At 52.9% G+C, this 27,184-nt stretch overlaps 9 protein-coding genes across 9 annotated transcripts; 4 read left to right on the top strand and 5 right to left on the bottom strand.

Annotated features, from left to right (window-relative positions):
• Positions 1-657: 657 nt before the first annotated feature.
• J4E87_004731 (uncharacterized protein) lies at positions 658-3,172 on the bottom strand (the record flags this gene model as incomplete). The annotated part of the gene is made up of 4 exons (XM_049376350.1): positions 658-1,483; positions 1,667-2,421; positions 2,560-2,686; positions 2,742-3,172. The coding sequence occupies 4 exons, from the start codon at positions 3,170-3,172 to the stop codon at positions 658-660; spliced, it is 2,139 nt and encodes a 712-aa protein (XP_049233861.1).
• A 1,654-nt stretch (positions 3,173-4,826) lies between these two features.
• Positions 4,827-6,601, bottom strand: J4E87_004730 (uncharacterized protein; the record flags this gene model as incomplete). Its single annotated transcript, XM_049376349.1, has 3 exons — positions 4,827-5,161; positions 5,217-6,109; positions 6,192-6,601. 3 exons carry the CDS (start codon positions 6,599-6,601, stop codon positions 4,827-4,829), a joined length of 1,638 nt encoding a protein of 545 aa, XP_049233860.1.
• A 1,007-nt stretch (positions 6,602-7,608) lies between these two features.
• Positions 7,609-9,117, bottom strand: J4E87_004729 (uncharacterized protein; the record flags this gene model as incomplete). The annotated part of the gene is made up of 3 exons (XM_049376348.1): positions 7,609-8,592; positions 8,657-9,061; positions 9,115-9,117. 3 exons carry the CDS (start codon positions 9,115-9,117, stop codon positions 7,609-7,611), a joined length of 1,392 nt encoding a protein of 463 aa, XP_049233859.1.
• Positions 9,118-11,329: 2,212 nt separating this feature from the next.
• On the bottom strand, positions 11,330-12,790 carry J4E87_004728 (uncharacterized protein; the record flags this gene model as incomplete). The annotated part of the gene is made up of 4 exons (XM_049376347.1): positions 11,330-12,082; positions 12,148-12,368; positions 12,422-12,606; positions 12,759-12,790. The coding sequence occupies 4 exons, from the start codon at positions 12,788-12,790 to the stop codon at positions 11,330-11,332; spliced, it is 1,191 nt and encodes a 396-aa protein (XP_049233858.1).
• A 1,980-nt stretch (positions 12,791-14,770) lies between these two features.
• J4E87_004727 (uncharacterized protein) lies at positions 14,771-16,504 on the top strand (the record flags this gene model as incomplete). The annotated part of the gene is made up of 3 exons (XM_049376346.1): positions 14,771-15,002; positions 15,056-15,510; positions 15,560-16,504. 3 exons carry the CDS (start codon positions 14,771-14,773, stop codon positions 16,502-16,504), a joined length of 1,632 nt encoding a protein of 543 aa, XP_049233857.1.
• A 1,152-nt stretch (positions 16,505-17,656) lies between these two features.
• J4E87_004726 (uncharacterized protein) lies at positions 17,657-20,418 on the top strand (the record flags this gene model as incomplete). Its single annotated transcript, XM_049376345.1, has 2 exons — positions 17,657-18,671; positions 18,722-20,418. The coding sequence occupies 2 exons, from the start codon at positions 17,657-17,659 to the stop codon at positions 20,416-20,418; spliced, it is 2,712 nt and encodes a 903-aa protein (XP_049233856.1).
• Positions 20,419-20,645: 227 nt separating this feature from the next.
• Positions 20,646-21,410, bottom strand: ARL1 (Arf GTPase arl1; the record flags this gene model as incomplete). The annotated part of the gene is made up of 4 exons (XM_049376344.1): positions 20,646-20,993; positions 21,054-21,137; positions 21,241-21,279; positions 21,336-21,410. The coding sequence occupies 4 exons, from the start codon at positions 21,408-21,410 to the stop codon at positions 20,646-20,648; spliced, it is 546 nt and encodes a 181-aa protein (XP_049233855.1).
• A 362-nt stretch (positions 21,411-21,772) lies between these two features.
• On the top strand, positions 21,773-22,521 carry J4E87_004724 (uncharacterized protein; the record flags this gene model as incomplete). The annotated part of the gene is made up of 2 exons (XM_049376343.1): positions 21,773-22,184; positions 22,235-22,521. The coding sequence occupies 2 exons, from the start codon at positions 21,773-21,775 to the stop codon at positions 22,519-22,521; spliced, it is 699 nt and encodes a 232-aa protein (XP_049233854.1).
• A 1,362-nt stretch (positions 22,522-23,883) lies between these two features.
• Positions 23,884-25,852, top strand: J4E87_004723 (uncharacterized protein; the record flags this gene model as incomplete). Its single annotated transcript, XM_049376342.1, has 2 exons — positions 23,884-24,413; positions 24,952-25,852. The coding sequence occupies 2 exons, from the start codon at positions 23,884-23,886 to the stop codon at positions 25,850-25,852; spliced, it is 1,431 nt and encodes a 476-aa protein (XP_049233853.1).
• Between the last annotated feature and the right edge of the window lie 1,332 nt (positions 25,853-27,184).

Raw genomic sequence — 27,184 nt, 5'->3', positions numbered from 1 at the left:
GGTGCACGTGAGGACGTGTGGTCAGACGACCTCATAGGTCCAGACCGCCAGTGGATGATCGCATCTGGTCATTGCGCGAGTGGGAGATGGAGTCTCGTCGCATGCAGCATCGAACAAAAGACGATTTCACAACTTCGGTACATTCATACTGTGATTAATACAAGCTTCATTCTCCGATTGCGTTCAATTATTCTACTCCGCATCGCACAATCATTACCACGCCCCCAATCTCGATCCCACCCCCCGATTACAACGACTATTCATACCAATTTAGTAACACAAGCTAATATCGAAACCCACAACCCGCTTTTCGTATTGAACACAGTAACAAAAAAAAAAGGAAAACAGAAAAGTCGAACGAAAGAGGTAATGTCCCAAACGCCATCGCTAATACGTTTTAAAAGCAAGTTCGACGCCAGAAAACGAGAGAGAACATGCGCAAGGACTCCCATCCACCCACGCTAAGTGGCATTAGTACAAAGGTAAGCGAAAGATCGGAATCGGAATCGAGAAAGAGAAATGGCATGCGAACGGGTACGGGAACCGAAGCAGATCGCAGAAGCAAAAAAACCGAGAATGGAGAGAAGATGAAGAAACGAGCAGAAGGAGGAAAGCAGTCGGAGAACCACCTCAACCCCCTACTGAACCGACTCCACATCACCCCGCCCTCGTATCCCTCCGCTGCATAACAATCTTCGCATCCTCGCTCCTCAAAAACTCAAACACACCGAGCTCCAGCCTCGCCAACCCATCTTTAAACATATATTCGCTCCCCTCCGTATTCGTCATAACCCTAAAAGCCATGCAAAGCAGATCCTCAGGACTCAGTCCATCAATACTACTCATATTCTTCCACTTCAACCGCATAGCCCTAAGATCGTTCATAGCCAGCAACCGGTCTACCAGGCCAATGTGAGACACGCCGGGGTTGGCGGCCATGCTGTGCCGTAGTGAAGCAATAGCTTGACGCTCGTGTAGCCATGCGGTGAGGATCTTGGACACGAGATCGTAGTGTGTGGATAGTTCGGTGCGGAAGAGGGGTTCGCCGTGGTACCAGAGTGTGTGCATGCGGACGAGGAGGCTGGCTTCGTCGGGCGGCATTGTGGAGCGAGGGTAGAAGAAGGTGAAGAGGCCGGCGGTGACTTCGCATTGGAGGAGGCGGAGGTCGGCTGTCGAGACGGAGCCGCGGGGGAAGGTTTGGGGTTGTGGGGGCTGGACGACGTGTGCGGTTTCGGGGGGTTGGGGCGGTTGTTGGTGGCTTTTCAACACGGGTTGGTGCGGTGAGGTGTGTTGGGGTGCGGCGGCGGGCTGGCTGTGGTTTGAGGGCGCTCGGGGTTTGCTCGAGGGCGCGGGCGGTGCGTCTTGTGTAGTAGGAACGAGTTGTATGCCGTATGCGGGGGCGCTTTGTATCGCGGGTGCAGAGGTAACCTGCTTATTAGGTGCCATGATAGGCTGATTAGGTGCGGCCTGCGCATGTGGTGTACTAGATCTACTGCGAGGGTGTGGTGCGAGAGAACGGCCGAAGGGGTGGCTCGGGGTATTAGATCGACTTGGTGGTTGGGGTGGAGGCTGTTGCTGAGCCTGAATGTGCGGATGTGACGGTAGCTGCGTGTGCTGAGGATGATGTGTATGCGGTGATGCCTGGTGTGGGTGTGAAGGGTGGGACGGTGTCTGTTGCTGCTGCAGTTGTGCTTGAGGTTGCGGTTGCGACTGCTGTGGCTGCGGTTGCGACTGCTGTGGCTGCGGAGCGATATTTGTGTGCTGAGGAGGCTGAACGGCAGGAGACTCCCTCTTCATATATCCACCTGCTCCATTAGCTGCTGAAGATGCGTTCACTGCTTGAAACCCTTGATTCGAAGCTGGTGTAGGAGTGGCAGGCGGTGCAGATCGAGGAGTTTCCGTAGCAGATCGAGCCATGGCAGCACTGCGTGAAGACGGCTCATATGGGCTCGTGTAACTGTTGCTGTGACGATGTCCAATACCAGGAGGGGGTCGGTGCACTTCTCTCGACGGTTCTCTGGATGCTTCCCGTGTTGGCTCTCGAGGCGGCTCGCTAGGTGGAGGCGTGTTGTTAACAGCAGTGAAACCTCCGTTGTTGACAGCCGTGAAGCCTGCAGGTGCGGAGCTTTGGGTGATAGCAGGAGGCCTTGACACGCCGTTCAAGTCGTTGTTTGATAGAGGACTGAGCTGTATCCGCGAGGGTTCAGATGCGGTTCCTGGTGCTGGCGAGAAACGATGCATGTGCGTCGGCATAGGAGGTATGTTCTCCATGCTGCCCGGGCCTGCAGGATACAGTGACTTGAGTGACTTCCTTGGGCTGCCCTTCCGGCTCACAGGCATAGTGCTGTACGGCCTTTTGATTGGCGAAGCCTCAGGATCTTCATCGTCGGACATGGTGAGGTGAGCATTGCTCTTGCGCTTCTTCAGATTAATAGGTTTAACGTCAAGGTCAGCGCCTGCAACAGTATCCGGATCTGGTGGGGTGAGTGACTGTGGCGTCCCATGTGGTGACTACCGCTTATTAGCCATGACAACACCAACCATCTCATCGAAACTTACAAGGCCTTCGGCATCGATATCGGCAAGCTGATCATACTCATTCGCACCCGATGGCCTCTTCAACTTCATGTTGCGAATGTAGTAGCAAGCTTTGATGATGATCCACCGATGCAGATGAATCTTGAGACTAAAATAGGTTTAGCGCGCGTTCTGACACCTGACACCTGACCACTCCAACTTACATATCCTTATGCTCCGGCTCCTCGTAAAACAGATCTTTGTTATACGTCTTCTTGGTCGCATCCGGCGTGAGTAAACAGCTGCGATCCGCATCCCTGCCCCAAATAGCGGGTCCGTAACTCGCTAGCAGGTCCTCGAGCTCCTGGTTCAGGGAACTCGGATCCGCCGCGAAATCCAGCAACAAATCTCTTTCTTTTGGCAATTCCTTGGACAGCTTCGTCACCTCACTCGAGAGCTTGCGGTAGTCTGGGTTGTCGAATTTCGGAATGCCGCGGTTGGTCGTGGACGAAGACGCCGATAAGCCCAGGCCCAAGCATTCCGTCACCTCGCGTATAGTCGGGTTATGCGAGCTGAAGACGGATATCCAGCGAGCGCGATCCCAGCGTCGCACGCCGTGCTCCAGATCCAGGGCCAAGTTATCCTTTGAGCTCATGGCGCCACATGGGTGATGACGGGCACGTCAACAGATGAAATGGGAAGTAGGAAAATGACGATGGAAAAGTAAGCGGATGGGATGGGGAATGACAATCAATGGCGCGTGCGCCAAAGTGTGATGGATCCGCTCTCGACGTTCCAAGGTTGGGGTGATTGATGGTAGCTCGCTCGGCAAAGGTAAAAGGAGTACGTTCCACTAGGCCGTCTTGGAACAAAGTTTTCTTATTGCCAGCTGCTGCTACCCCAAGAAAAACTTTGTCCAGTCTCAGATGCCGATCGTGCTACCAAACTAGACAAAGAATTGATAGCCCCTGTACACACAAGAAGAACAAACTGCGCAGCAATTGTACTCTGGAGTAGGAACCGACAGGCGCTGATGAGAGGGGCGTTGGGCGGCGAAAGAAGGATTGGTGATGATGATTGATGCCGGTGACGTGTAGAAGGCGAACGACGGTACGCTGCGTCGAAAAGATACCCAGAAAAGAGGTGTGTCCAGTAGCGAGACAATGATCCGGCAGGGGCCGCAACAAAACATGTGCAGAGGTAATACGCGTCCGCACTCCGAAGTTAATGACTCGCACGCCAATAAATCCCCATCAGGTGTAATCATAGTACCGCCCCATCCTCATTCGTTCACACCCAGCGGGTCTCCTTTGCCCTTGCCTGTTCATTGTACGACACTTGCACTATGAGCGTGGTGCTCATTTGCTGCATTATGCTAATCATATCCATCGCAGGGGTCAATCATCATACACGAGGTACAAATGAATATGTCGCTAGCAGCACAACTCTTACTCGCATAGGCCAAAACATCCGATCCTCTTACTCAAAGCCTCCATTAGCCGCCACATGCAATCAGCGAATAAGCGGCACTATCACGGTTTCGTATAGCCGGGGATAGATGTCGTTGGTATCATGGTCAGGAGTTACAACTACACATGCATCTATGACGCGCTCGTCCCTCACCCATAGATTTGTACTACCGAGCTGCGATTACTCAACTGTGCAACCGGTTCCCGTCTAGACTGCGCGCCGCATAATATTGATGGGAGGTACAGCGAGATCTGATAAACGCCACAGCTCGAAAGAAAAAAAATGTGAGGCAATGTGACGAATGTGCGGCGCGGTCACTGCCTGCACTCTAAAATAGGAACGTGGCATTAGGGAGATTTACGGCGCAGTGCGGAGCCTGAAGACAACGCCCCTTGGCTGCAGGGAATACACTAAGCGAAAAGGTATACTGCGAAGTGCTGCCGAGCCGTGTATTCATTCGGATACTAGCTGCCGAACTATCGAAGTTGCGTACAGTCGCGCCCTCACTATGCGCTCGCGCGTTCCAGGCGATCGCAAACTAAAGCAAATCACGCGTCGCAGAGTCCCGTACTGCATGGTGATGAGGTGTGGCACAGCTGAGCTAGTGTAATCCTACACGGTCCTGTAACATGATCAAGTAGCTGAAACCACCACTCTACGGCTGACCTACCCGAATAGCTTATTTTCCCGAATTGGACACCTACTAGTGGGGGCCTCGACCCTGGCGATCGATCGTCGCCCTGAAAACCTGAACGCCTGTATGATCCTCGTACACAGTTTTTGCGACTACAGCTGCCCGCGCGCACGATACGTGCGTATCTCCATCGTGGTTATTGTGACTAGCGTCGTGACTCGCCAATATACCAGAGCATACCCTTTCCATCTTCCTCTTCTTCCTTGCGGAAGCTCTCCAGGTGGTCGTGTAGCCAGCCCATTACTTGCGTAAAATCTACTGGCTTCCACTGCATTTCTACTGCGTACTTTTCTCCGGCCAACACCACGATGGCCTGTCGCAGGAGCTCATCGCGGTCGACGGCGACGTTGGGGCCGAGACCAAATCCTCGACCCACGTCTTCAAAATTGGCGATGATGGTTTGCGTGCAGCCCATGAGCGTGCGGTGCTGTTGGATGCGCCTCTCGATCTCGGCGGCTGTGTGGCCTTCGGCTGACCAACCTGCAGTAGGATAAGTATAGATAGATCAGATGCAAATGCAGTTGGTAAAACGTACGTTCGTTTGCTCGTAATAGAGCTGCCAGGTGGCGCTTGAGTTCCACCCAGGTCAGAAATGCTCGTTCTCTCGCAATGAAAACGGGAATGTTCTCAATCATCTTATTGTAGTCGGCTCGAACGCCTTCTCGCCATGTTCTTTCGAGTTGGTTGAGGAGCGCTTCCTCGTCCATTGAAACACCTCGCTCTTCTCCATATATGTACTGCCGCAGCGCCCGTAAGCCGTCGTAGTCTAAACCACGGTAGGGTATGCTGTTGTTTGGCTGCGGGAGCTCTTCTGGCACACCGTCATCTGACCGAAAGCTTGCTACCAGCGCGGCCATTTGGACGCTGACTTGTCGATCAGCAGCCGCTTGGGTCGCGTCGGTGATTTGCTGTTGTGCCGCTGCTTTGGTCTCGGTAGGATGTGCAGCGTGGGTAGCAGCAGGGCCTGACATCGTACTGAGATATCGAGACTTGTTCGCTTCAGCTGTGAGTTTGTTCCAGACACCCTCGGCGATGTTGGATTGTTGTGTAGCCTGTTGTTCGTGGGCTTTCGCCGATGTAAAGGCGGCATTGCCATTCGTTGCATGCCCACCGCCATTGACAGCTGTAAACCCACCTCCTTCCCGCGGTCCCATAGTGGGACTTTCCCCAGATTCCGGAGGTGTGAGCATTGCACTTGACGACATTGGGCTTCCACGTGACGCTGTATCGCCGTCGTGCAACACCGAGTTTGGCGCAAGCGCAACAAATGATGCTGGCGTGCCGCCTTCTTGCTGGCCAGAAAACTCGGCATCAGCTCGCGCCTGGCGGTTTTCTGCCTTCTTTCGTCTCTCGCGATCCAGGCGTTCGCGCGCAAGAATGACGTTGCATGCCTTCAGCCCGATCCACCAATGGAGAAGTTTGTGGATTCTGCGTGGTGGGTCAGTAGCTATTCGGCCGTATTGCGAGACCCAAATTCGAGATAGATGTGCTCTCAAACTTATGTACTTACAGTGCTCTGTCTTCCTCGTTCTCCAAGTAAAGATCCCGCGGGTAAAGTCCCTCTTCGACTCCGGGTTCATTCGCGGTGATTAGGTGCTCGCGATCGCCCACTCTTCCCCAGACCTTGGCGCCATGTTTCTCAAGCAAGCCATCGACTTGCTCCTTCAAACTTCCCTCGTCGCTCAGAAATTTCATCAGCTCATCCGGCTCTTTCGGTAACGTGGAGACAACATCGCCCATGTCTGCAACAAGCTCGCGTACGAGGGCGGATTCAAAGTTTGTTTTACCGCGTTTGTTCGATGACCACTTTGCGCGCAGTCCAAGACGCTCGATCAGCTCGTGCATACGCACTTTTGATCGATTCTTCATAATGTCCAACCAGTCCTTGGACGTTGCGTATGTGATAGCTGAGCCGTCCATGGCGTCTGGGCTAGATGCATGGATCGCGAAATTTCGCCAGGTGAATTGAATGTAGACTAACGATGCGTCCGTAGACGGTCGTATGGGTTCCGAGCGTTGTGGTGTCGCGAGTATGCAAGGGAGGCGTGATGTGTAGTGCTGATTTTCTCGGGTATGATTACATGCAGATGCTCTCAGGACTGGGGCAGCCAGATCGTGCAATTTCGCCAAAGGGCCGTCTAGAGCATGTACGAGTCAGCGATGGGGCGCGCAAGGGAAACGAACGACATTCTTAAAGATGAATCGAGAACACGATAGATGATAAGAGTCGGATGAAGAAACCATAGCGGCGTATGAAAGCTCGTCTACAGGGTTAGCGGCACCCGCCTGGGAATGGCAGGCGGAACCAGAGGGCAGTTGCTGCCGATTGGCTGGAATATCGCGTTAGCCGACGATCCCCCCAAATCACTTACACAAGGCATTGTGCACATTGTTGTTCGTCTATGGGGTGGCGAAATGCAGCTCACCGCTGCTGACAGTGATGTTTGGTGGCTCAAGTCCATGCATACTACTGCGCTTTCTTTTCCACTTATTGGCGCGACTGACATCGGATGCGCAGTGGCGGGCAGACCTCGCTGGTGTACAGGCAATGGGGAATCACTACATCATCGGATGTGCTGTAGCATGTGCACACGCTCAAACAGAGGCTCTGGAAGTTTTGTGAGGAAAAGCCATATAGAGATCGTCATTAGTATTCATATGAATAAACATTTTATGAGTTGCCTGGATCCTGCCCAGCCTCATGGAGCACCAGTGCTATACAACCGCCAGCCTGGTATCGATGCTTTCGACCAACTCGCACGCGAAAGATCAAGAATGATCGGGGTATATGTAGGACAACGCAAAAAAGCCATCGATGTACTCAATGGTATACAGATGCTAGAGAAAGTGAGAAAGAGCACACCTTCGAAGAACGCCGAGGCTGGAATTCTAGGAAGAGAATCATCGATGACCGTTGCTCATGTCGCTCAAGCAGGGTTTGGCCGGCTCAAAGACTTGAGTACGATATCGACTTTTGCTTGAGGATTGTCTGCCCAAATAGACGATTGAGCAAGTGTAGTCTGTAGACGATCGAATGCGGTCTCCGTGCCTTTGCGGGCTACGATCGCTTTGCTGATACCGTCACCAAGATCGTATGTCAGTTTCCAGGTTTTGGTTTTCTCCAATATGCTCGCAACAGAGGGTAGGTCCTCACTCTCTTCCTCCAGCAGGCCGAGCAGGCCTCCAAAAGACTTGCATTCGCGTAGCGTGTGATAAAACTCCATTTCCATGCCTTCGTCGTCGACCGACCAAATGAAATACACGCGCTCGGCTTGTTCGTCGGTCAAATCAAGAGAGATGATGCTGGTAGAGTTTGTGCGCTTGATGACTTGATGCGGAGGTTTGAATGTATCCGCGGGCGTTGGAGCATGCTGTTTGAAATCGTCAACAGGTGTTTCTGACGTTCGTTGAGTCTGTGTATGTATCTGTGGCTGCGGTTGGGGTTGGGGTTCCGGCTCTGGCTGTGGCTCAGGTACAGGTTGTGGCGTCGGTTGTTGTTGTGGTTGCAACTGTGAAGGGAATGTACTGCTTTCCTTGGGAACAACCTCGATCACGTTCGACATCTGGGTCCTATTTTCGCTAAGCTTTCTCCGCTTCCTCGCGGCGGGTTGCTTAGTATGAGCATCGCTTTCATCGTCATCGACCTTTGCCATGGCATTCGATGCTGGAGGTGCGGCATTCGGTGCTGAAGGTGCAGCATCTTCATCAGTGGATTTCGATAGCTTGGGGGTAGAAGAGAGACGCTGTCTTGGTTCCGGTAGTCCCCTAAGCTTCGAGGCGATGTCAGCTCGCTCTTGCGGAGACAACACTGAGAGCACGGTCTCTAATGTGCCAGCATCGCTGTCAGGATTGCGAAGTGTGAGCATCATGAAATTGTTGGCGAACTTGTCTCCCAGACCACCTCCACTGATCTGCATCATTAGATGTGAGGTCAGTATGTTTTTTCCATGTACTATTCGTTGATCCGAGTCTTACCTCGTAGGGGCGATAGGCTTGGAGACCTTGCAAAGACCTATCACTCGTCTGAGGTAGCATAATGGCAAAGACCCCAGCGTCATCGTCGCCATCGAGCGGCATGATAACGACCTTCTGTATGTTGTCAACAATCTGGACGACATGGACTGTATGCATTTCGGTACAACTCACGACCTTCGGTCCGAACTGCACTTCGCTGAAGGCAATAACAGCTGAGTCTTCCCTAGCACAGCCTCGGCAGACAGCGTTGCGATTCTCCCTAGGACTCCCTGATACTATAGGAGGGTGTGGAGGGTTGAACTTCTTGTAATTGGCCTTCAAGTCGTGAAAGGAGGGTAGCCCACGGAATGACTGGGTTTGCCTTTCCGGAGCCAGGTAGCCAATCCAAACGCCCCGCGCAAAGAGCTGATTGGCCGAATAAAAATGGCCTTTCAGATGAGGTTGCGAATTGAAGCAACCATACGAGATGGAGTTTTTCCTAGGACTGGTGTTTCGAGATTCTTCCATAGATGCCTGCAGTGCACGCAGCCTAGGTGACATCATTGGCGAAGTCAGTTCGCTCGACGCGCTACGACGTGCCGGCTGCGCATCGCTTTCTGGAGATGCCGCCTTGGAATTGGTGTTTATTTCATTTGAGTTGGAGGGTGTTTGCAACCGGATTGCGTCACCAGGCTGAGGGCTGTTGTTGTCGAGACTGGGCTCGCGGGCGCGCTTGCAGCTTGTTGACGGGGCCCTCGACACGGGTGTGCGCACACTCTTCCGTGCTCTTTGGGGCTGGGGCGGCATGCCCGAGTGTTTGGGTGGCATGCCGGCGAGATGTCGGATAGCGACTGGTAGGTGGTGATGGCGGTCTGTTGTTGCACCATGCGGCTGCGCGCGCTAGCGTCCGTGCAGGGCTTTAATTGGCCCACAATTCTGCATGGCATTTAACTCCGTCGCAGCACCGCCATGGTACATCCCATCTCCCTTCACTTTAACGCGAACAACCGTGTCGCGATACGTATAGCACGCGGCATTGGAATGTGGCTCCTCCTTGCCAATTGAGGACGCGTCAAGTAAACAACGAAGGAGCGAGGACGCGTCTGTCTCGACCGGAGTCTAGATGGAGAACGCCTTGCATTAAACCGCTGCCCACTCCATCACCACCACGTCCGGAATCTATTCGCAAGCTCTCACCGCTTGACACCGACGTCGCCAGCTGCGGTGTACACATCACAATTGGCAAGCGGTTTTTTGTCCATCAAATCACCACTATACCCAACAATGGGGCGGCAAAAAGGCGCAATCGGCGTTTCTCATCATATAGAATCTCTTGGACTTCAGACGTATGGGAGGGAGAGATTTGACCCGAGCTTCATTATGAGAAAACCAGTGTTCAGGTATGAACCCGCCACTGCACTCTACGAACTCGAGGTCCCGGCTCTGCTTGGTCTACTACTACGCAATGCACACGATGCAAATACTGTCATCAATCGATACGATCCCATGCTCCTCGATAAAGAGCTAGACCAGCTGTTAGTCGAGTATGGTTCCCTGATCTGGCCTGAGCCTGGTCAAGGAAGTAGAGACCATCTCCGAAAACCACAAGAGGGCACCCGATATCCGGCTGATTTGATCTATCCGAGAGACAGTACCACGTAAGTCCGCTTATCCAGGTACTGGGTGCGAGCTAATGGAACCAGCATCAAGAAACACCTACTGGGCATGATTCTCTGCAGGCAGTATCGCACCGACATAGAGACCTTTATAAACAGGATATACATGAAAGCCCTGACATACCAGAAAAGAGACCTAAATATCGATAATAAGCCTTGGTTTCAAGGTTGCAGATTCGTAGCCCTAAGCGAGAAAATACCAGTGAGGAAGAGACGCAGCACTGGTACGACTACAACAGCAGACGAACCCGCTCCTCAACGCGCACGTTCCGAGGAAGACCAAACAGATGATGACTCCGATACGTCTAGAGATTCGGTGATGGGCACCAAGATAGGATGTTCGACCCGCCGGACAAGCGCGCATTCACCCGAGCCGTCGCCCTTTAAAGTTGAATTACGAATTTATCGCACCAAACCACCGGGCCAGCCAATCGGCCCTGGACCGACTTGGTCTTACGGCAGTTTGATGTTCACCGGAAAGGAAACAACATGTGAAGACTTCTTCGGTCTCATATGCAATCAGACCAAAGCCGACTGCAGCTTCCTCATCTTCCAGTTGCCCGAAGATATGTCCATGGACGGAAGGGTGCGCATCGATCGGGGATCCAAGGAATCCGAGATGACCTACCGACGTACCCTGGGTATTTTGCAGAGGGCAAGAAGATTCCCTTGTGGTCCTTCGCACCGCTCGATTGAGCTGGAGATTGGGTTCGAGACTGTCGTGGATTAGCGTTTTGTGATACCCCATACTTCGCGCCTCGCGACTTCCAGCTCTTCCGCAGGCATCGCATTCGTGCAATTATCCTTCACTGTATCCATTTCACCGACACCAACGCAGGCAACAACAAACGTGAAACACTCAAGCTTAGAATCCCCAACAGACGAGCGTAACAATCTAGCTTGTTAACATGACAAGATGTATATAACATGACCTCGTTATTCGTCGTGTAATTAATGTACCCATATATCCAACCTTTTCTTTTTGTACAAAACACCTCCTTATGTGTTCCACCTGTTACTACCGGTGTTGACCCACCCTCCTCTCATCAACCAGCACACTCCAGTTCTTCTGTACACTAATCCCACCCGTCGCGGTCCTCTGCGCACTATCATCACTAACCCTCCCCATCTCAATCTCCACATTGTGCTTCCCCTGTGTATCCTCCCCAACAAACTTGAACTCCTCCTCATCCTCCAACCGACTCATACCCGCGAGCGTCGAGAACAAGCCACCCGTAGCACCCTTCTTCCTGTGCCTGCCACCCGAGTTCTTCGAGTCATGCATATACCCATCCAGGCCGCCATTCGAGCTCGGACCCGGACTCTTCATATCGCTCGGCCGCGAAGAAGCAAAAGAGAACAATTTATCGAGGCCGATCCAGCGGAAAGCCGGTTTCAAGCTAGGCAAACAAGCACACGTGAGACCGATGTTGATCTCAACAATCGACCACACGATGATCTCGCGGAAGTTGTAGGTCACGTCGCCCTGGGCTGAGATGGGGATTTGCAGGAAGATGATGAGGCGCACGAGCGAGACGACGGCGATGAAAGTGCCGAGCGCGAACATGCCGGCTAGAACGATGCGTTGGGCGAGGGGGGCGTGCAGACGCCAGACGTGCGGGATGGGCATGATGACGATGAAGAAGTCGAGGATTACGTTGGGTACGGAGCCGCCGAGGTAGATGTCGCGGGTTTCGATGCAGGTCTTTTGCGTGATGGTTATGTCCCATGCAGCTCGGACGGGGAGGCAGTTGAAGATTACGCAGAGCATCTGTGAAGCGGTACTGTCAGCATATTGCGCTGAGGGTGTCAGTGTTCTTGCGATAAATGACTTACGATAGCGATACACCATGCGATGGATGCGGCGGTGACCACATAGATGGTAATGCGGGACTTGATCTCGAAGAGCCGCCAGTAGAAAGCGAGAACCGATAGCTTGATACTTGTGATGCTGAGCGTATACAGGATCTGGCCGATGTAGATGTTCCGTAAGAAAGCAATGATTTGCAACGGGTTCGTGATCTCATTGATGTGTAGCCCCAGTGACTCTCGCATGCCTGCAAGCACTGTGTTAGCCTACGATTCGTGTCCCAGGATGAAAGATGCGTACCTATTATGCACACGTAGAAGAAGCCGTTGGCCACAGCCAGTGCCACCATGGACATGTAGTCGTCCATCTGAACATTGCGCCATCCCCCGTGCCGTTTTCGACAGTAGACCTTGAGGGGGACAAGCAGCATGATCAAGATATAAGTCGATATCGCCACTCCATCGAGACGACGGCGGTAGGATTGGCTGGAGAGAATGTCAGCTGCAAGTTACCCAAGACACTGTTTTCTGGTCGTGATAAGACATGGGTTGGGTGAACCGCGGAGGACCACGGAGACTGGGTATGGAAAGGGTAGAGAACGAAGAGATGGCGAGTAGACACTCCCGAACAAACTTACACGCTCTCCTGTGGATCGATGATAGGCGCCATGATGCACAATTCATATACACACTCTCTTTCCTATCCTCGACGGCGTATACACCAGGTATATCACAAACAGCGAGAAACAAGACGTCGCAGTGGCGTTGACGGTGATGCACGAAACCCTCACATGGAAAACGCGAGACACGCACCCATGATATATCAGGAACAAGAACACGGCACAAGACACGCGATGCCCAGAAGGAAAGAAAAACCTTTCCTCACCTCCCATGCAGACGCCCTGACCAGAACTCCCCAGATGTTCCCAATCCACCTACCGCTACCGCCGCTCCCGGTCGCGGGAGACCCCCTTTAGGTCTGTAAATCACAACCCTTCAAACCCATGACGGTTTACTTGCTTGTTTAGCTGTGCATCAGCCAATGGCCATCGCAGCATCCGGCAGAGAGAAGTAATAATCCGACATGCTGGAGCTGTTGGGCAAAGCATAAAGTCAAGAAGCGAGGCACTGACACACGGGGAGCATCTGGGAAGTGGATCGTCAGTTACAGGTTAGGGGGTCCTGGTCGGCCTGAAGGGTCCCTCGTCTTCACATGTGAGTGGGTGGGGGATGATCCGGCACTCGCTCCCAACGGAGACGGCGTCGTGCTACGCGGGAACGAAATGGGAAGTCACTCCACTTCAATTATGCAAGACTTCAATCTACGCCTGCATCGCACGCCCTCTCGTTCAGCAAGCGCGTCGCGGCTTGAGACGAATGATCAGTATGAGAGGGGTAGATTTTTGCATCTTGCGAAAAAAGAAATAAGAACGTATTTGTTTATCTGTCGCCGCGGGGTCGAGTCTGCCGTCTGCGTGTGTACCCAAACCGACAATCACTGCGCTCGTCGATCAAAATCCTCCGGGGTAGCCGTGGCAGGATAAACTCCGAGCTGTGCGTTATTCTAAATGGCCGACTCGAGCAGATCATCCCACTTCCTGGTGTTGAGCGCATGTGCCTGGCCGTCGTTTTGGCCGTAAACGGTTTAGCTTGGCCGTCCGTTGCGAGTCAGAAATGAGGCTTCGGCAATGGATTACGAACCAATCGATGGCGGACATAAGCGATGAAGATATCAGACGCCTTGCAGCTCCTCGGATGAACACGCACTGCGTCTGCTTTGTGGCGTTCGTTCCTGTGGATGTCGTGCATTGCCGGAATCCTACCATGACGAATTTGCAGGGCATCTGGTAGGGGCGCAAGCCGCAAACGTGTGTGCAAGCTTTGTGGCGGCGTAGGAACCAAAACGTGCTAAGCTCTCGTTGGAGGGCAATCACCGTTTGCCAATCATACGCCTTGCATGCAACGGCATGGGTCGCGGAAGCGGAAGGACCCTCACACGCTATGCTGTGCCGTGGGAGCGAGAGGGACTCACGCCGTCGTCTTGGTAGTTTTAGTAGTGCAACAACGAGTCGAGAAGCCGTATAGACCCTGTCGAGGCCCATCAAGTTATTGTCTCAAACCTGACCAGGGTAAATGCAGTGAAAGTCCCATGGGGCTTAGCGAGAGACCCACCTATTCGAGGGCGGCCGGCACATGCGCCATCTTCCACGTGGATGCGAGGAACGCGATATGCGGGCTTATTACAACCAGTAAAACAAAAAGTTAGTGATGTATCGTGATAGTGGCGTCGCTCAGTAAGCATCAGTAGCTGTTTGATAGTCAAAGTATGTGTTATGGATAGCTGGTGCGGGAGGTGCGGCTCGCCATCGGTCCTTTCTTAGCCCAGCCGAGAAGCAAAACTCCACATTTCAGAGTCGTTTCTGACAGGTGCCCCGGCTGCTAGTTAGCGACCTAAGGTCTTAGGAGACCAATCAACGGGCACTAATTTGGGAGCCGTGAGGGTTCAGATGCCGCGGAGCACGTCAGGTTCAACCATGTGCGATTTGCAAAGTCGGCGAGCATATGGAAAGGCGTAAAAGAGGCCCCACGCTCTGCATTTCGCTTTCGGATTCCTGTCAAACTTTCCTTCTTCTCTGAATAAGCCAGGTGCATGATGGCAATTACAGATATCCAAGGCAATGGGTCATACCCAGGGCTTCTCGTGTTGTCAGCTCTGTTAGTATCGACCTACGTAATCGTTACTGGAATCTATCGCCTCTACTTCCATCCACTCGCGGCGTTCCCGGGGCCGTTCTGGGCCCGCTTGACTGTGTTCCCGTCATGGTGGCATACTCGTACTGGCGACCGACACGTTTGGCTGTATAGTCTGCAGGAGAAGTATGGTATGGTGGCCTGATTTCATCCCCAGAGTCAGTAAGTTGTTAACGATTGGTAGGACCCGAGTTCCGGTATCGTCCAGACAGTGTCGTGCTCAACACGCCTGCTGCTTTCAGGAAGATCTTTGGACCAAAGGGCAATGTTAAAAAAAGCCTCTACTACGAAGTGTGGCCACGCAATGTCCACACTGTCAACACATGGAGCACGACCAGTGTTGAGGTGCACTCGCGCAAGCGTCGTGTGCTGAACTACGCTTTCTCAGAGGCGGCGCTGCGAGATGCTGAGGTCTTCCTTCACGCGAACATCGATCGTTGGCTGGAGCTGATTGGTCAACAAGCGCCAAAGTCTGGCGAGTGGACGACCTCTATCAACATGTGTGACTGGATGAACTGGCTCGTTTTCGACATCCTTGGTGACTTGTGCTTCGGTAAGAACTTTGACATGAAGGAGCCTGGAAGCGATCTCCGCCACATCCCCGAAGTCATGGTTCAATTCATGGAAATTCTTCATCCAGTTAGTCCCCTGCATCAGATCATTGATCGACCATGCTGACATTCCAAAGATTGCATTCGGCCCGTTAGCCAACGCTTGGGTATGGATGAAGCCTCGTGGGCTCGACAAGCTTCTGGAGGTCGCCTCACCGCCAGTAGTCAAGAAGTGGCAGGACTTCGTTGAAGGATGCCTTGAGAAACGGTCCGCGGTCGAACACGAATTGGAGAAGAGTCCCAAGCCTGAGGGTGAGGTCCGGAAAGACTTCTTTCACTGGCTCTTCAAGGCTGTCGACCCCGAAACTGGCAAGCGTGGCTATAGCGAGCACGAACTCTTCGCTGAGTGCGAGCTGCTGACTATTGCTGGTTCCGATACGACATCCGTCGTAATGTCTGCCGCCTTCTTCTACCTGGCTCGTCGACCGGAGGTACAGGCTAAGATTGCTGAAGAGGTCAAGTCGGTCTTCTCAAGCTATGACGAGATCAAGTCTGGTACCAAGATCATGTCCTGCAAATACCTCACTGCGTTTCTTCAAGAAGCTATGCGCATGACACCACCAGTCGCAGCAGAGCCCAGCCGTGAGGTACTCCCTGGCGGAACAACAGTCGGCGATCACTACTTCCCCGCTGGCCTCCACGTCAGCACCGGTCTTTACTGTCTCAGCTACAACGAGAATGTCTTCCCGGAGCCCTTCAAGTTCCGCCCTGAGCGCTGGATCGTAGACGAGACTGGAAAGGAAGGATCTTCGGCTGAGAGTGTGGCATTGGCGGAGAATGGTTTCTGTGCCTTCTCATATGGAACCAGGGGCTGCGTTGGAAAGAACCTTGCCTGGCTGGAGATGCGACTTGTCATTGCCAAGACACTCTGGATGTACGAGGTTCGGCCTGATCCAGAGAACAGACTTGGTGGAGGCAATCGAAACGGGAAGCCTGGGCGACAGACGGAGGATCAATACCAGATTTACGACATCTTCGTGGCCGGCAGGAAGGGACCGATGCTGCAGATGCGCAAGAGGTAATGTTGAGTGAGATGAGCCATTTGTGCAGACGACCGAAGTAAAGCCTGCAACGTACGATAGTCATCTTGGCTAGCCAATTGAGCATATTCTGATCCCTTTGAGAACGTCGTCCGTGTACAACACCACGTGTCGCCAGATGCGTGCGCGTGTCTGTGGTGCAAACGGTGGTGCGACCATTCAGTCCCTGACGATCCTCAAAGAACAAACAGCCGTTGTACATGTATTGCGTACAGTCGGGAGTGTCGTCGCGCAGCCTCGCCAGGTGATCTGGTGTTGTTGTCGCCTCAGAGGGTTTGCTGTCACCGTCAGCGCATGCCCAGAAGGACGTCCACGTGACGTCCCTAGCGGGGCCGATCAGAGGAGCTTCCTCAAGCTCCGAGTCCGATCCCTCTTTCTCCAACTGCTCAACACCAACATCGTCGAATCTGTATTTCGTCGTGCGACCGTCGTTGTGCCCAACACGATATGACGATGTTTTTGGCCCCCATCGCAAGCCACCGGCATGCCTCAGACGGCAATGCCAGGCGAGACTCGAACGCCATTCGACCGCAGCGGCACAGCGCCGTATTTTTAGCTCAGCTGGCCCCCAAATTCTGACCGGTCGATTGTTGTGATGGCATTGCTGCAGCTTGTAAAGCAATGCATTCTCTATCGTTACGCTCAACATTCTGAGCTCCTTCGTCGCTACTGACGCCTTTGCGCAACGCCGTCTTTCTGGCATCGAACATCAGGCTATCAGCCTTCAATCTGGAGTTACGCGGGTTGATCAGCACAGGGCTGAGCGGCTCGTCAAGCCCCGCGACGCCAGCGCAAATCAAAGGCACGGCGAGCTTGAATTCACGACAGCCGTTCGCTTCGCCTGGACTGCACATGGTGTGCCGCACTAGAGCAGCTTTTCCTGCCTGAGTAGGGCGAAAGCATCCGTGGGCGCATATTGGTGTGATGGAACCAGGCTGACCGGTGCAACGCATAGGCTGCAAGGTACCGCCAGCCTCGTGCAACATCTTGTGCGATTTGGTGATTTCCCGCCTCTTTTTGTGGCTTCTCTCTTTCCTTTGACTTCGTTCGCTTTCGTCCTACGGTCGCTACACATTGCAAACATCATTGTTTAGTACAAGAACGTGAGCGCACGCCGCGCATACTCGAAACGAAATGCGGTCACCATTCGTAGAAGGAGTACCATCGCCCCTTCAGGTGGGCTCCCCGAACAGTAGGAGAACCACCGATATCACAGTTCCTTCTGCTTTGCGCGTTGGCTCTCCAACAACTGGCGATGCCCCACCCATCCACGCTCGGCCACCACTGCGTCGCAAGAACACGTCTGGCGCCTCCGACAGGCTCTCGCAACTCTTTCCGTCCCGACCGTCCTCAGTCGCCTCAATCGCATCTCCTAGCAGCACCCCTGCATCAAGACGCCAGTCGTTTCCCTCGCCTCTGCTACCGGCCGCAGAACCCTCGTATCGCATACCACGCGCTCCGGCGCCGCCCTCGTTTGCCCAAGAAACGTCATACAACCCTGTCGCGAGCGTGTTTACTCAAGATCGCGCATCACCGTCGTTGGGCAAGAGCAACAGTAGGACCAAACGGGTCCTCGACCGAATCGCATCGTTGCACAGGGGAGCCTCTCATGGGGGACGTTACAACCGACTGGATGATGAGGAATCACAACCCGGCAGAAGACGGCTTGTAGGAGTCGACGAGGGGGACGAGGCAGTCGGATATGACCTGAGCTCGCTAGGTGGTCTGCCGCTAAAAACATTCGAGGCGCAATCGCGGACACAGGACATACACGAAGGGCAAGAGCGTGACAGAGACATGGATGAGGCTAGTCACGCCGCAGAATTTGAGCGTCTCGAGGCGCAACTCGGAGCTGGAATGACGTCTGTGCTCCATGTTCCGTTTGAGCACACCCCAGCTGGACCAGTACCAGGCTTCTTTCCAGGTCACCGACGAATCCTGTCCAGAGCAGATGTAGTAGACGAACAGGCCAAAAAGGCACAAGATGAGGCTGAAAATACCGGCAAAGTCGTTGCTGTTGCAGCAGATGTCCCAGTCGATATCAGCGAATTCACAGGAGTTGCTCGCGACTTCGATTCTATGAGAAATCTGACCGCCGAGGCCGGTCTCATCAGCAGTAGTGCACAGACTAGCTACTTCTTTCCTGAAGGCAAGTTCCCCCTACACTGTGTCGAGATTTAGGATCTAACACGCATGCAGATCCCCAGATGCCTGCATGGCGACCCCTTACTATGAGCTCGTGGTGGATTCTTATGCTCACAGTCCTTGCACTTGTACTCGCTGGTGTACAAGAATACTTATGCCAAATTTCCTTACGCCATGTCAAAGCGGATTCTGAGAAAGGCGGGCTGTGGCATTTCGTGAAAGTTGGCGACTTGACTGTCACGCAATATTTCACCTGGCAGTACGCGCCCATCATCATTTCAGTCTTTTACGGCGTCCTCTGGCAAATGTCGGATTTCGAGGTGAAACGTCTGGAGCCATTCTACCAGCTATCCAAGAAGACAGGCGCAACTGCGGGAGAATCGCTTAACATGGACTATCTCACCTTCTTGAGCTTCTTAGTACCGCTAAGAGCACTGCGTCACAGACAGTACGCCGTCATTTACAGCTCGCTGGGTACATTGGTCGCTAGTAGCCTTGTACCTGTCTTGCAGAGTGCCTCTATGACTATGTGGCCACCAGAAAAGGACCGTAAACTTAATGGCTGGAAGGCTGTGAGAGTCGAACCGGCCTGGTCCCGAGCGCTCTCGGCGTGCCTTTTGATAGTTGCAGCCTGTGGAGGAGCGCTGATGTACGCAATGCAGAGGAAGAGCGGCCTGCAGTCGGACCCCAAAGGCATTGCAGGTATCGCAGCTATGGCTACGAAAAGCCATATTCTGACAGACTTCAAGGGGCTCGACCAGGCTTCTTTGCCTCAGATACACAAGCAGCTTCGCCAACGAAGATACATCTTGCACAAAAGTTCACTTTGGCAAGGAGAATACATAACGAAGAGCAAGGAAAAGATTCCCGAGCACGGCTCCGATCCCAGGCCGCTCATGCTTCGTCTTTGGGCGGGCGTGCCTTTCATCGGCTTTCTCATCCTGTTCACTGTTGCGGTGCCAGTCTTCACATTCGTCAAGGCGATGAGTAGAGCCACACAGAAGGTACCCTGGATGATGACGGGCCTAGCAACTGTCATCCGCATACTCTGGAACACCATAAATAGCGACGTTCGCATGCTTCAACCTTTCTACATCCTTTCTCTGCGACACGCCCCAGCCAAGACTCTTACACTCGACTATGCTGGTACGAATCCTCTTTGGCTGCCCTTCGAAGCTTTTTTCAATGGGCATTACCTTGTCATGCTCGTCGCCTTTGGCTCCATCTTTGCGGAGATCCTAACGGTCTGCGTAACCTCAATCAGCGTCGATGGCAACAAATTTATGCCCGGATTCGGCGGCCAAAAGTCTGATGACGACCACGACGGCAGCAACGACGATGCATCTGATCGTTATAACACGGAGCAAACCTTTCGCAGTTTCTGGTCGAGCTTAACGCTCACCATGCTCATCCTGATTTATCTCATCGGCATCGCTCTTCTCACCTACGCGAGGCGCAGTCAAAAGTTCATGCCCAGAGAAATCGGCACCATGGCCTCTGTCCTCGCTTTCATCCACCAGTCCAAGATGCTCTTTAGCTTCATCGACACGGAAAAGCTGAATTCAAGGGAAATGACGAAGCACCTCGAGAAGAGTGGGAAGACGTACGCGTTGGGCTGGTTCCAAGGAAGAGATGGCGAAGATCACTTGGGCATCGACGAAGAGGAGATCAGCAGCGCGTACGTCTTTGGCAAGGATTGGACAGAGGGGCGGCTGAGACCAGGTAGAGATCTGACGTGGGAGGTTTATTAGACGCGTCGTCACACGATATAATGCAGCTCCATTTCCATCCACATCAAGAACGCGCATGCAATTACTGACGTTGACTCCCTACCCTGTATTCACAACCCTAGCGCCGAGACGCCATTATGCTGGTATAATAATCCGTTCTGACGCGTATGTGCCGCGTCATATGTCCCCGCTCCCGTCTCATCCTCATCCCCATCGCACGTATATCCTCATATCCCCTCCGTCCCCTCCTAACTCTGCTCCCCAACATTCCCCACCAGCCAATCCATACCCTCCTGGACACCCCTTCCATCCACCGCACTACAAGCCACGATACTCCAATTCCTATCTTTGAGCTCCCCCAACTTGAGCGCCTCGCTGATCTCGCCCGCGCCCTTTGCACCCGGTTGATCTTGTTTGTTTGCGAAGACGAGGAGGGCGGCGTCGCGCAGCTCTTCTTCGTTGAGCATGGCGCGCAGTTCTTCGCTGGCGGTGGTCAGGCGCTCGATGTCTGTGCTGTCGATTACGAAGATTACGGCGGCGGTGTTGGCGTAGTAGCAGCGCCAGTAGGGGCGGATGGAGGTTTGGCCGCCGAGGTCCTGGGGGGGTGGGGTGTTAGATGGTGGCTGTTGATGGGGGAAGGTATGAGGTGGGCTTACCCAGACGTTGAAATTGAGGTTCTTGTATGTGACGGATTCGACGTTGAAGCCTATTGTTGGTATCGTTGTGACTACCTCGCCAATCTGGAGGGGTTGTTAGCCTCCGTATACCTCGTGTCCAGACCTAGGATGCATATTGTTTCCATATTCGCATGCCTCCTTTCTTTCCTCCTTGGATATCGCATACCTTCAGTCTGTATAGTAGCGTCGTCTTTCCAGCGTTATCCTGCATTTGTAATCAGCGCCATGCCTCCCATACTGGCCATGCTGAGGTATTCCTACCAGCCCCAGAATCAATATCCGTATCTCCTTCTTCGCCCATATCAGCTTTGTAAACGTCGATAAGTAGCCGCCCATGTTGTTCTCCCTGTGTCTTGTCCGCCCGCTCGTGAGGCCCGTTTGTATGCGGCGTTGACCGCTGGTCTGGTGGTTTCGGCGAAAGGGACGGTTTCGAGGATGTCGGCGATATGGCGGCTCCGTGAAAGTGGTTTAATTGTTTTGCGATTAGCTTGGAGAGAGTTGGGCGTATGTTGTCGTATGAGTTGGAGTGTTTCAGTGTTGCTGTCTGGCCATAAAGTTAGGCCGGCGCGTGCAAACAGGACAAACAGACCGAGGTCGTCGGCGGCAACTTTTGCCGATGTTCAGGCGGACCACGGGTAGAACTGATCTAGCCACGTTCCAGTCGTCTAGCGTTACACTACAACCCCATCATCCACACCATGCCTTACGATCGCGATGTAGTCGTCAGTTGCATCGAGAGGCACTATGATTTGCTCGTGCGAATGGCCTACCTCGACTCGGACACGATCCTCCGCCCGCCGCCTGAAGGTTGGAGTGATGAGCAGCTCGCTGTTGACACATTACAAGAGTGGGAACGGTCGGACCGAGTCATTGATCTCTTGCGTCACTTGCCTTATCTGAGCAAGAATATGGGTGACTCTAAATACGAGGTCTATATTGTAACGGAAGCATGCAATTACCTTCGCAATTATGGCTGGCTGAAAGATGCGGACAAAAAGAAGGCCATCAGGCGTATGTCGCCATGCGGGGAGGGGCAGGAAATACCTGCTGGAATGATACCGTTGAGCCAGGGCAACGAAGCGACAGTGTGGATGATAGATACGGACCAAGGTATGAGTCGCATACAACGTGCATCACCGGATATTGACAGGTTTCACTAGGGATAATCTGGCCCATGGGACCGTTCATTGTAGACCGTAGTGCACCAGATGACCAGTTTTGGCGGCAGGCCGCAAAGCCTCGAGAGGTTCAGCAGTACTTCGACGAGCTCTACGACGAGATCGAAACCTTGGTCACCGTTCCTGTACCATTGACGCGAGGTAGCGATGCATGGTACAACGAGATGGTGGATCATCGAGACAACAATGCAAAGGTGAGTGCGATCCTCTCGGCGAACGTGACCGGAAGACTCATCAAGCAAATGAACAGCTACCCAAGCGCTTGCTGAAAGAGTATGGTTGGCCCTCAGCTTTCAGAAAGGCAGAGTATCTCAAAGCTCTCGAACAAGAACGTCTCGACGCTAAACGCAAAGAAGCGGAACGGAAAGAAGAAGCCGCGAGGAAACATGCACAAAGGCGTTTTATAGCAGTTGACAAGACGTATGATTTGCGTTCCAAGAATGGAAGCGCTGACAGCACAGCAAAGTGACAAATCTCACGATAGATCACTACGCATTCTCCTATCTTCTTATCTGGGCCGGTCACACGCATTACCACCGCTTCCGAACGTTCGAAGAGAACAGACAGCCTCATGTACGAAGAGCAAAATTTGCCGACGCTCGGGCGTACCACGGTTGGCAGACAGCAGCTATCCGACTTCGCGGAACTTACAGCACGTCTGGCGGCATGCGACCCATACATTACATTCTAAGCGAAATGCTTCCGATGTCAAAAGGCGATAGTCGGAACCACGATAAGTCAAGGAATATCTCCAGTGGTTTAGCGACGATTGACAGCATTCGACGCGGCCACCCACATCCGCTGCATTAGACTGCTACATGGAGGTCAGTAAAGACTTTGACTTTGGTATTCCTGGGTGCATTCTCCAGATGAATGTTTGCTGACAAAAGAGAAACACCGGGTCCGGAGGAATCGAAAAATAATTGTCGGCTCCCACCCAGCATTGGATTCCTTTGACCTCGCAATAGAATTGGTCAACACCTATCAGCGTACTCCTACCAGACTGTGGTGATTAGAGATAGCAAGAGAACAGGCTGCAGGATAGGCCTCGTGATTGCAATCTCAGTTCGCTAAGCTCGAGCGGTGGTCTGTTCGCGTACGGAGGTAATGACCGAGAGCACATTTGCGCTGAACATCAATATTGGCAGCAGCTCTATAGGTTACCTTTCCGAAAAACTCAGTGCGATACACGAAGACTACATTCCTTTGGCAACCATGGTCTCGCATGGTGAACCGTGTGTCAGCCTTAGCAAAGTAGACCAGTCACTGCCAGACTGTAGTCATTGTCCGGTAGCAGGAGCCTGAACCAAATAACGATCCTCACTTTGACTCAATGCTACGCATTGTGAGTCACTGCGTGTCTGGCACTGATGTGCTTTGCTCGCTTAAAGTGCCACTTGGATATGTTGGATTATTCTTTGGTCTTGCGACTGGCTGTTTAAGAGGAATAAGGATACTTACTACTGGTAGAGGTACAAGGTCATATGGTCAGGGTGAGTCTATCTGCTCATGTTTTGGATGAGGAAACACGGGACGCACGCGATACCATTTCTCTTCTACAATGTTCTTCAGATAGTATATAAACTCACATCTCCTGCCTCCTCCATCCTTCCATTCGATTACATCCACACATGTCCCAAAGCCCAAAGACATACAATTCCAAACTCTTCTTGCAACACGCAACCACATTCACAACACAAGCAAGCACCACCCAAAACCACAACATGTCTTGCCAACGCCTATCAACCGTCCACGGACTTGCACCCGAAAAGCTTATCAAACTCGCTTTCAAGTTCCTCCCCTACCGCACTCTCCAAGCCGTCTTCGCGACGCTTCACCCCGCTCAACATCGCATCTTGATGCAACAACGGCGCCGCGGAGTGAGTCTGCACCATCTAGCAGACACACTATACTACCACCAAGGCGCCACACTGTCGCGCCTGTCGCGCTGGAACGAAATGACGGTGCTGCAAATGCAGCATGAACTCCTCAAACGAGAACACCTCGACGAGGGAGAGGAAAAGAGCTTGAGTGAATGGAAACTGAGGATCAGATTGGTGTGTCTCATGGCTGAGGAGAGGAGGGCGTGGAAGGAGGGGAAGGAGCAGAGGAGGGTGGAGGAAGAGGAAGACAGGAGGGCATGGATCGCCCAGTGTAGGGCGTATGAGGAGGAGGATGAAGGTGAAGTTATGGATATTGCTATCGCCGCTTCGGAGGAGGGAGGTCAGGTGGTATGCTGAGATGGTGATAGATCAAGCGCTAGAAGGTGAGCCGCTTGTTTTGAAGCTTGTGGGGGTCATCGCAGGAAGCCTATTGGTGTTGGTGTAGTCGTCCCACAGTTTCGTCAACGAAGTTGTCTTCACTCAACCAATGCTACTACCAGACCTCTTACAATGCCGTTGATGACCATAGTATTGCCCACGCTGTGAAAATTGTCTCCCCGCTTTCCATTTTTCCGTGCTTTGCGGCACTCTCCGAACGTGGTACATTCACTTTCACTTCCAGAGACTTGGTATCACATCACCTGCACCCACTAACCTGAGTGAGAGCTCTCCCTAATGAATGCAGGCTCTTCCTTCTTCGCCGCCTGCTTGCCTCTCCTTTCCAACTGACTGCCTCTGAACCTCTTGGATTACTTTCAACGCTCCAGTCGCCATAACAATAAACACTCCACCTTCTCAGCTAACCTTTCACACTAGCAAGATGTTTACATCGCTCATCGCAGAGATCAACGGCGTGGAACCCTCCGTTATTAAGAATACAACCCAGGTCAAGTCAGCGACTGCGCGAAAGCGTACCGTCTCGGAGACTACATCAACTTCGACATCATCACTTCGACAGCGCGCAGTCGCTCGTCACCCGCAACAGCGTCAAGCCATCGATCGGTACATGGCCGTTGCGCACAACCCATGGAGGGAGCCAAAGCGCCTATCAAAACCCTCATACGAGGTAATGAAGCAACAAGAGCTTCTCGAGGAAGCGCAGATTCGAGGGCTTGAGATCGACAACGGGGATAAGACATACCTCGTAAATATCTTGATCATCGACGACGAGGCCTACGCCAAGCTAATGGAGGTACTCGGTTGCCGCTTCAGAGCCGTCGACTTTGCACAGGGCGAAGTGAAGCTCTACAACCAAGAGGTGAAGCGCCAACGAGCTGAAGCGGAGGCGAAGCAGCAACAAGCGATCCGTGAGATGCATAAGAAGGCGAAACGAGATGCGCGCGTCAAGGCCGATAAGCTGGTATGGGAGAAGAAGCAGGCTGAGAACAAGGCTGCTAAAGCCAAAGAGCAAGAGCAGCGGAAGCGAAAGACAAGCGACAACATCGATTCTGGTTGCTCTTCTGCCCCCAAGAAGGCCAAATCCAAGCATGCACCGGCGGCTGCTTCCCGCTCGAGGAAGAATGGCACCGACAAGGCACCATCAGGCGATAGGAACTTTGTCAAGATGAGTGTTGCCAACGACATGAAGGATGCGCACGACGATGACGACGATGAAGATGGACTTGGCGACTTCATTGTCGATGACCTGCCGCAGAAGCCGAAGCGCAAGAGCGATGTAGGCGGCATGGCAAGGAGCAGGTTGATTGCTGGGTTTTGATGGATGACATATCTTCCTTTTTTCTTGCTGTCGTTGTTGTTCTCCTTCTAGTGTAAGACAACGATGTATCGTGGTTCCTTATGTATTGTATAGCATTGTTGCGGGGAAACCTTCATGTTGTAGTACTATTGCGCCGTCGGAGTATCCGTTAGCGCAGGATTGACTCGGCCCCAGCGCTTACGGGCACTGCTCTCCGCCGGCGCAGCGCAGTTAATTGCAAATTGTTAACTTCATCGCGACATGGATTTACTGCCACACAATGTTCGTTTAGACGGGTAAGGCATGCCGAGCTCTGTCGATCGCGTCCGTTTTAACCACACTCTTGGCTAGTGCGTCATTCCCATAGGGTGCCTAACCGCGCCACGTACATATAGATGTGGTCTCGCAAGTCCAAACGATCAAACGTCTACGGCTTTACCCTTATGCTACGTCAATATGTGGACCTCTGAAAACCCAAAGTTGCTGCTCCTTACGATATCAGGACTCCTCACCACAGCGGTCGTCAATGCGCAAAACTCCTCCTGCCGCGGCTTTTTCGACGAATTCACTGCCGTGAATTCAACCGGCCAGCACGAATTTACTTGGAACTCCTCCTACGCCGGCGACGACCCGTGGTATGTCTCTGTCCTCGTCGGATCTCGCTATGACGATGTCAGAGGACATGTTTACATCTCTGTACCTGAAAACGTGCCCAACAATACCGAGCTCTGCAAGTATCAGTGGAGCAACATCAATGCGACGTTAGAAGCTGGAGGGGAGAATAGCTGTAGCGGTGTGATCAGCTCGGACTGCATGGACCACCTGAACAAGGCACTTAGTGATACCTCGAGTTACTGTCCTAGTAAAGATACTTCGTCCGTATCAGATGAGTTCAAGAAGGCGTGTCCAATGTTGAGTGGCGGTTCACACAGTACGTTCCTTCCTTCCCCCGCACAGAACAGATACGATTGACTTGCGGCTCGGGAGCTGTGGTCTTTGTACATCTAGCTGATAAGTTCGCATAGACACGGTCCGTCAAGACGTGACCAACAGCACGTGCGCCTACAACAACATGCCCGAGGAGGTGCAAATTCCAGACAATTACAACACGTTCGGGACAAACGCAGGCGTCAGCCCGTCCGATAATTTCTACGCCCCTGCGAATGAGACGTACGATCTCTTAACGCGCCAGACGATTCCAGTCGTCCTACTGGGACGATTTGTTGACCCGGATTCGAATCTGGTGCAGACCAGCGTCGAGTTCGTGTGTATGAATGCGAACAACACAGTGGAGGGAAGCCGTGTAGCGGACGAACAGACGCCGTGGGATAGTGCTGGGGCTGATATCAGTGC

The sequence above is a fragment of the Alternaria ethzedia genome (genome assembly GCF_023757985.1).
Source record: "Alternaria ethzedia strain BMP 0044 chromosome Unknown scaffold_9, whole genome shotgun sequence".
In the NCBI taxonomy this organism is placed as follows: Eukaryota; Fungi; Ascomycota; class Dothideomycetes; order Pleosporales; family Pleosporaceae; genus Alternaria; species Alternaria ethzedia.
This window is presented reverse-complemented; position numbering and strand designations above follow the sequence as displayed.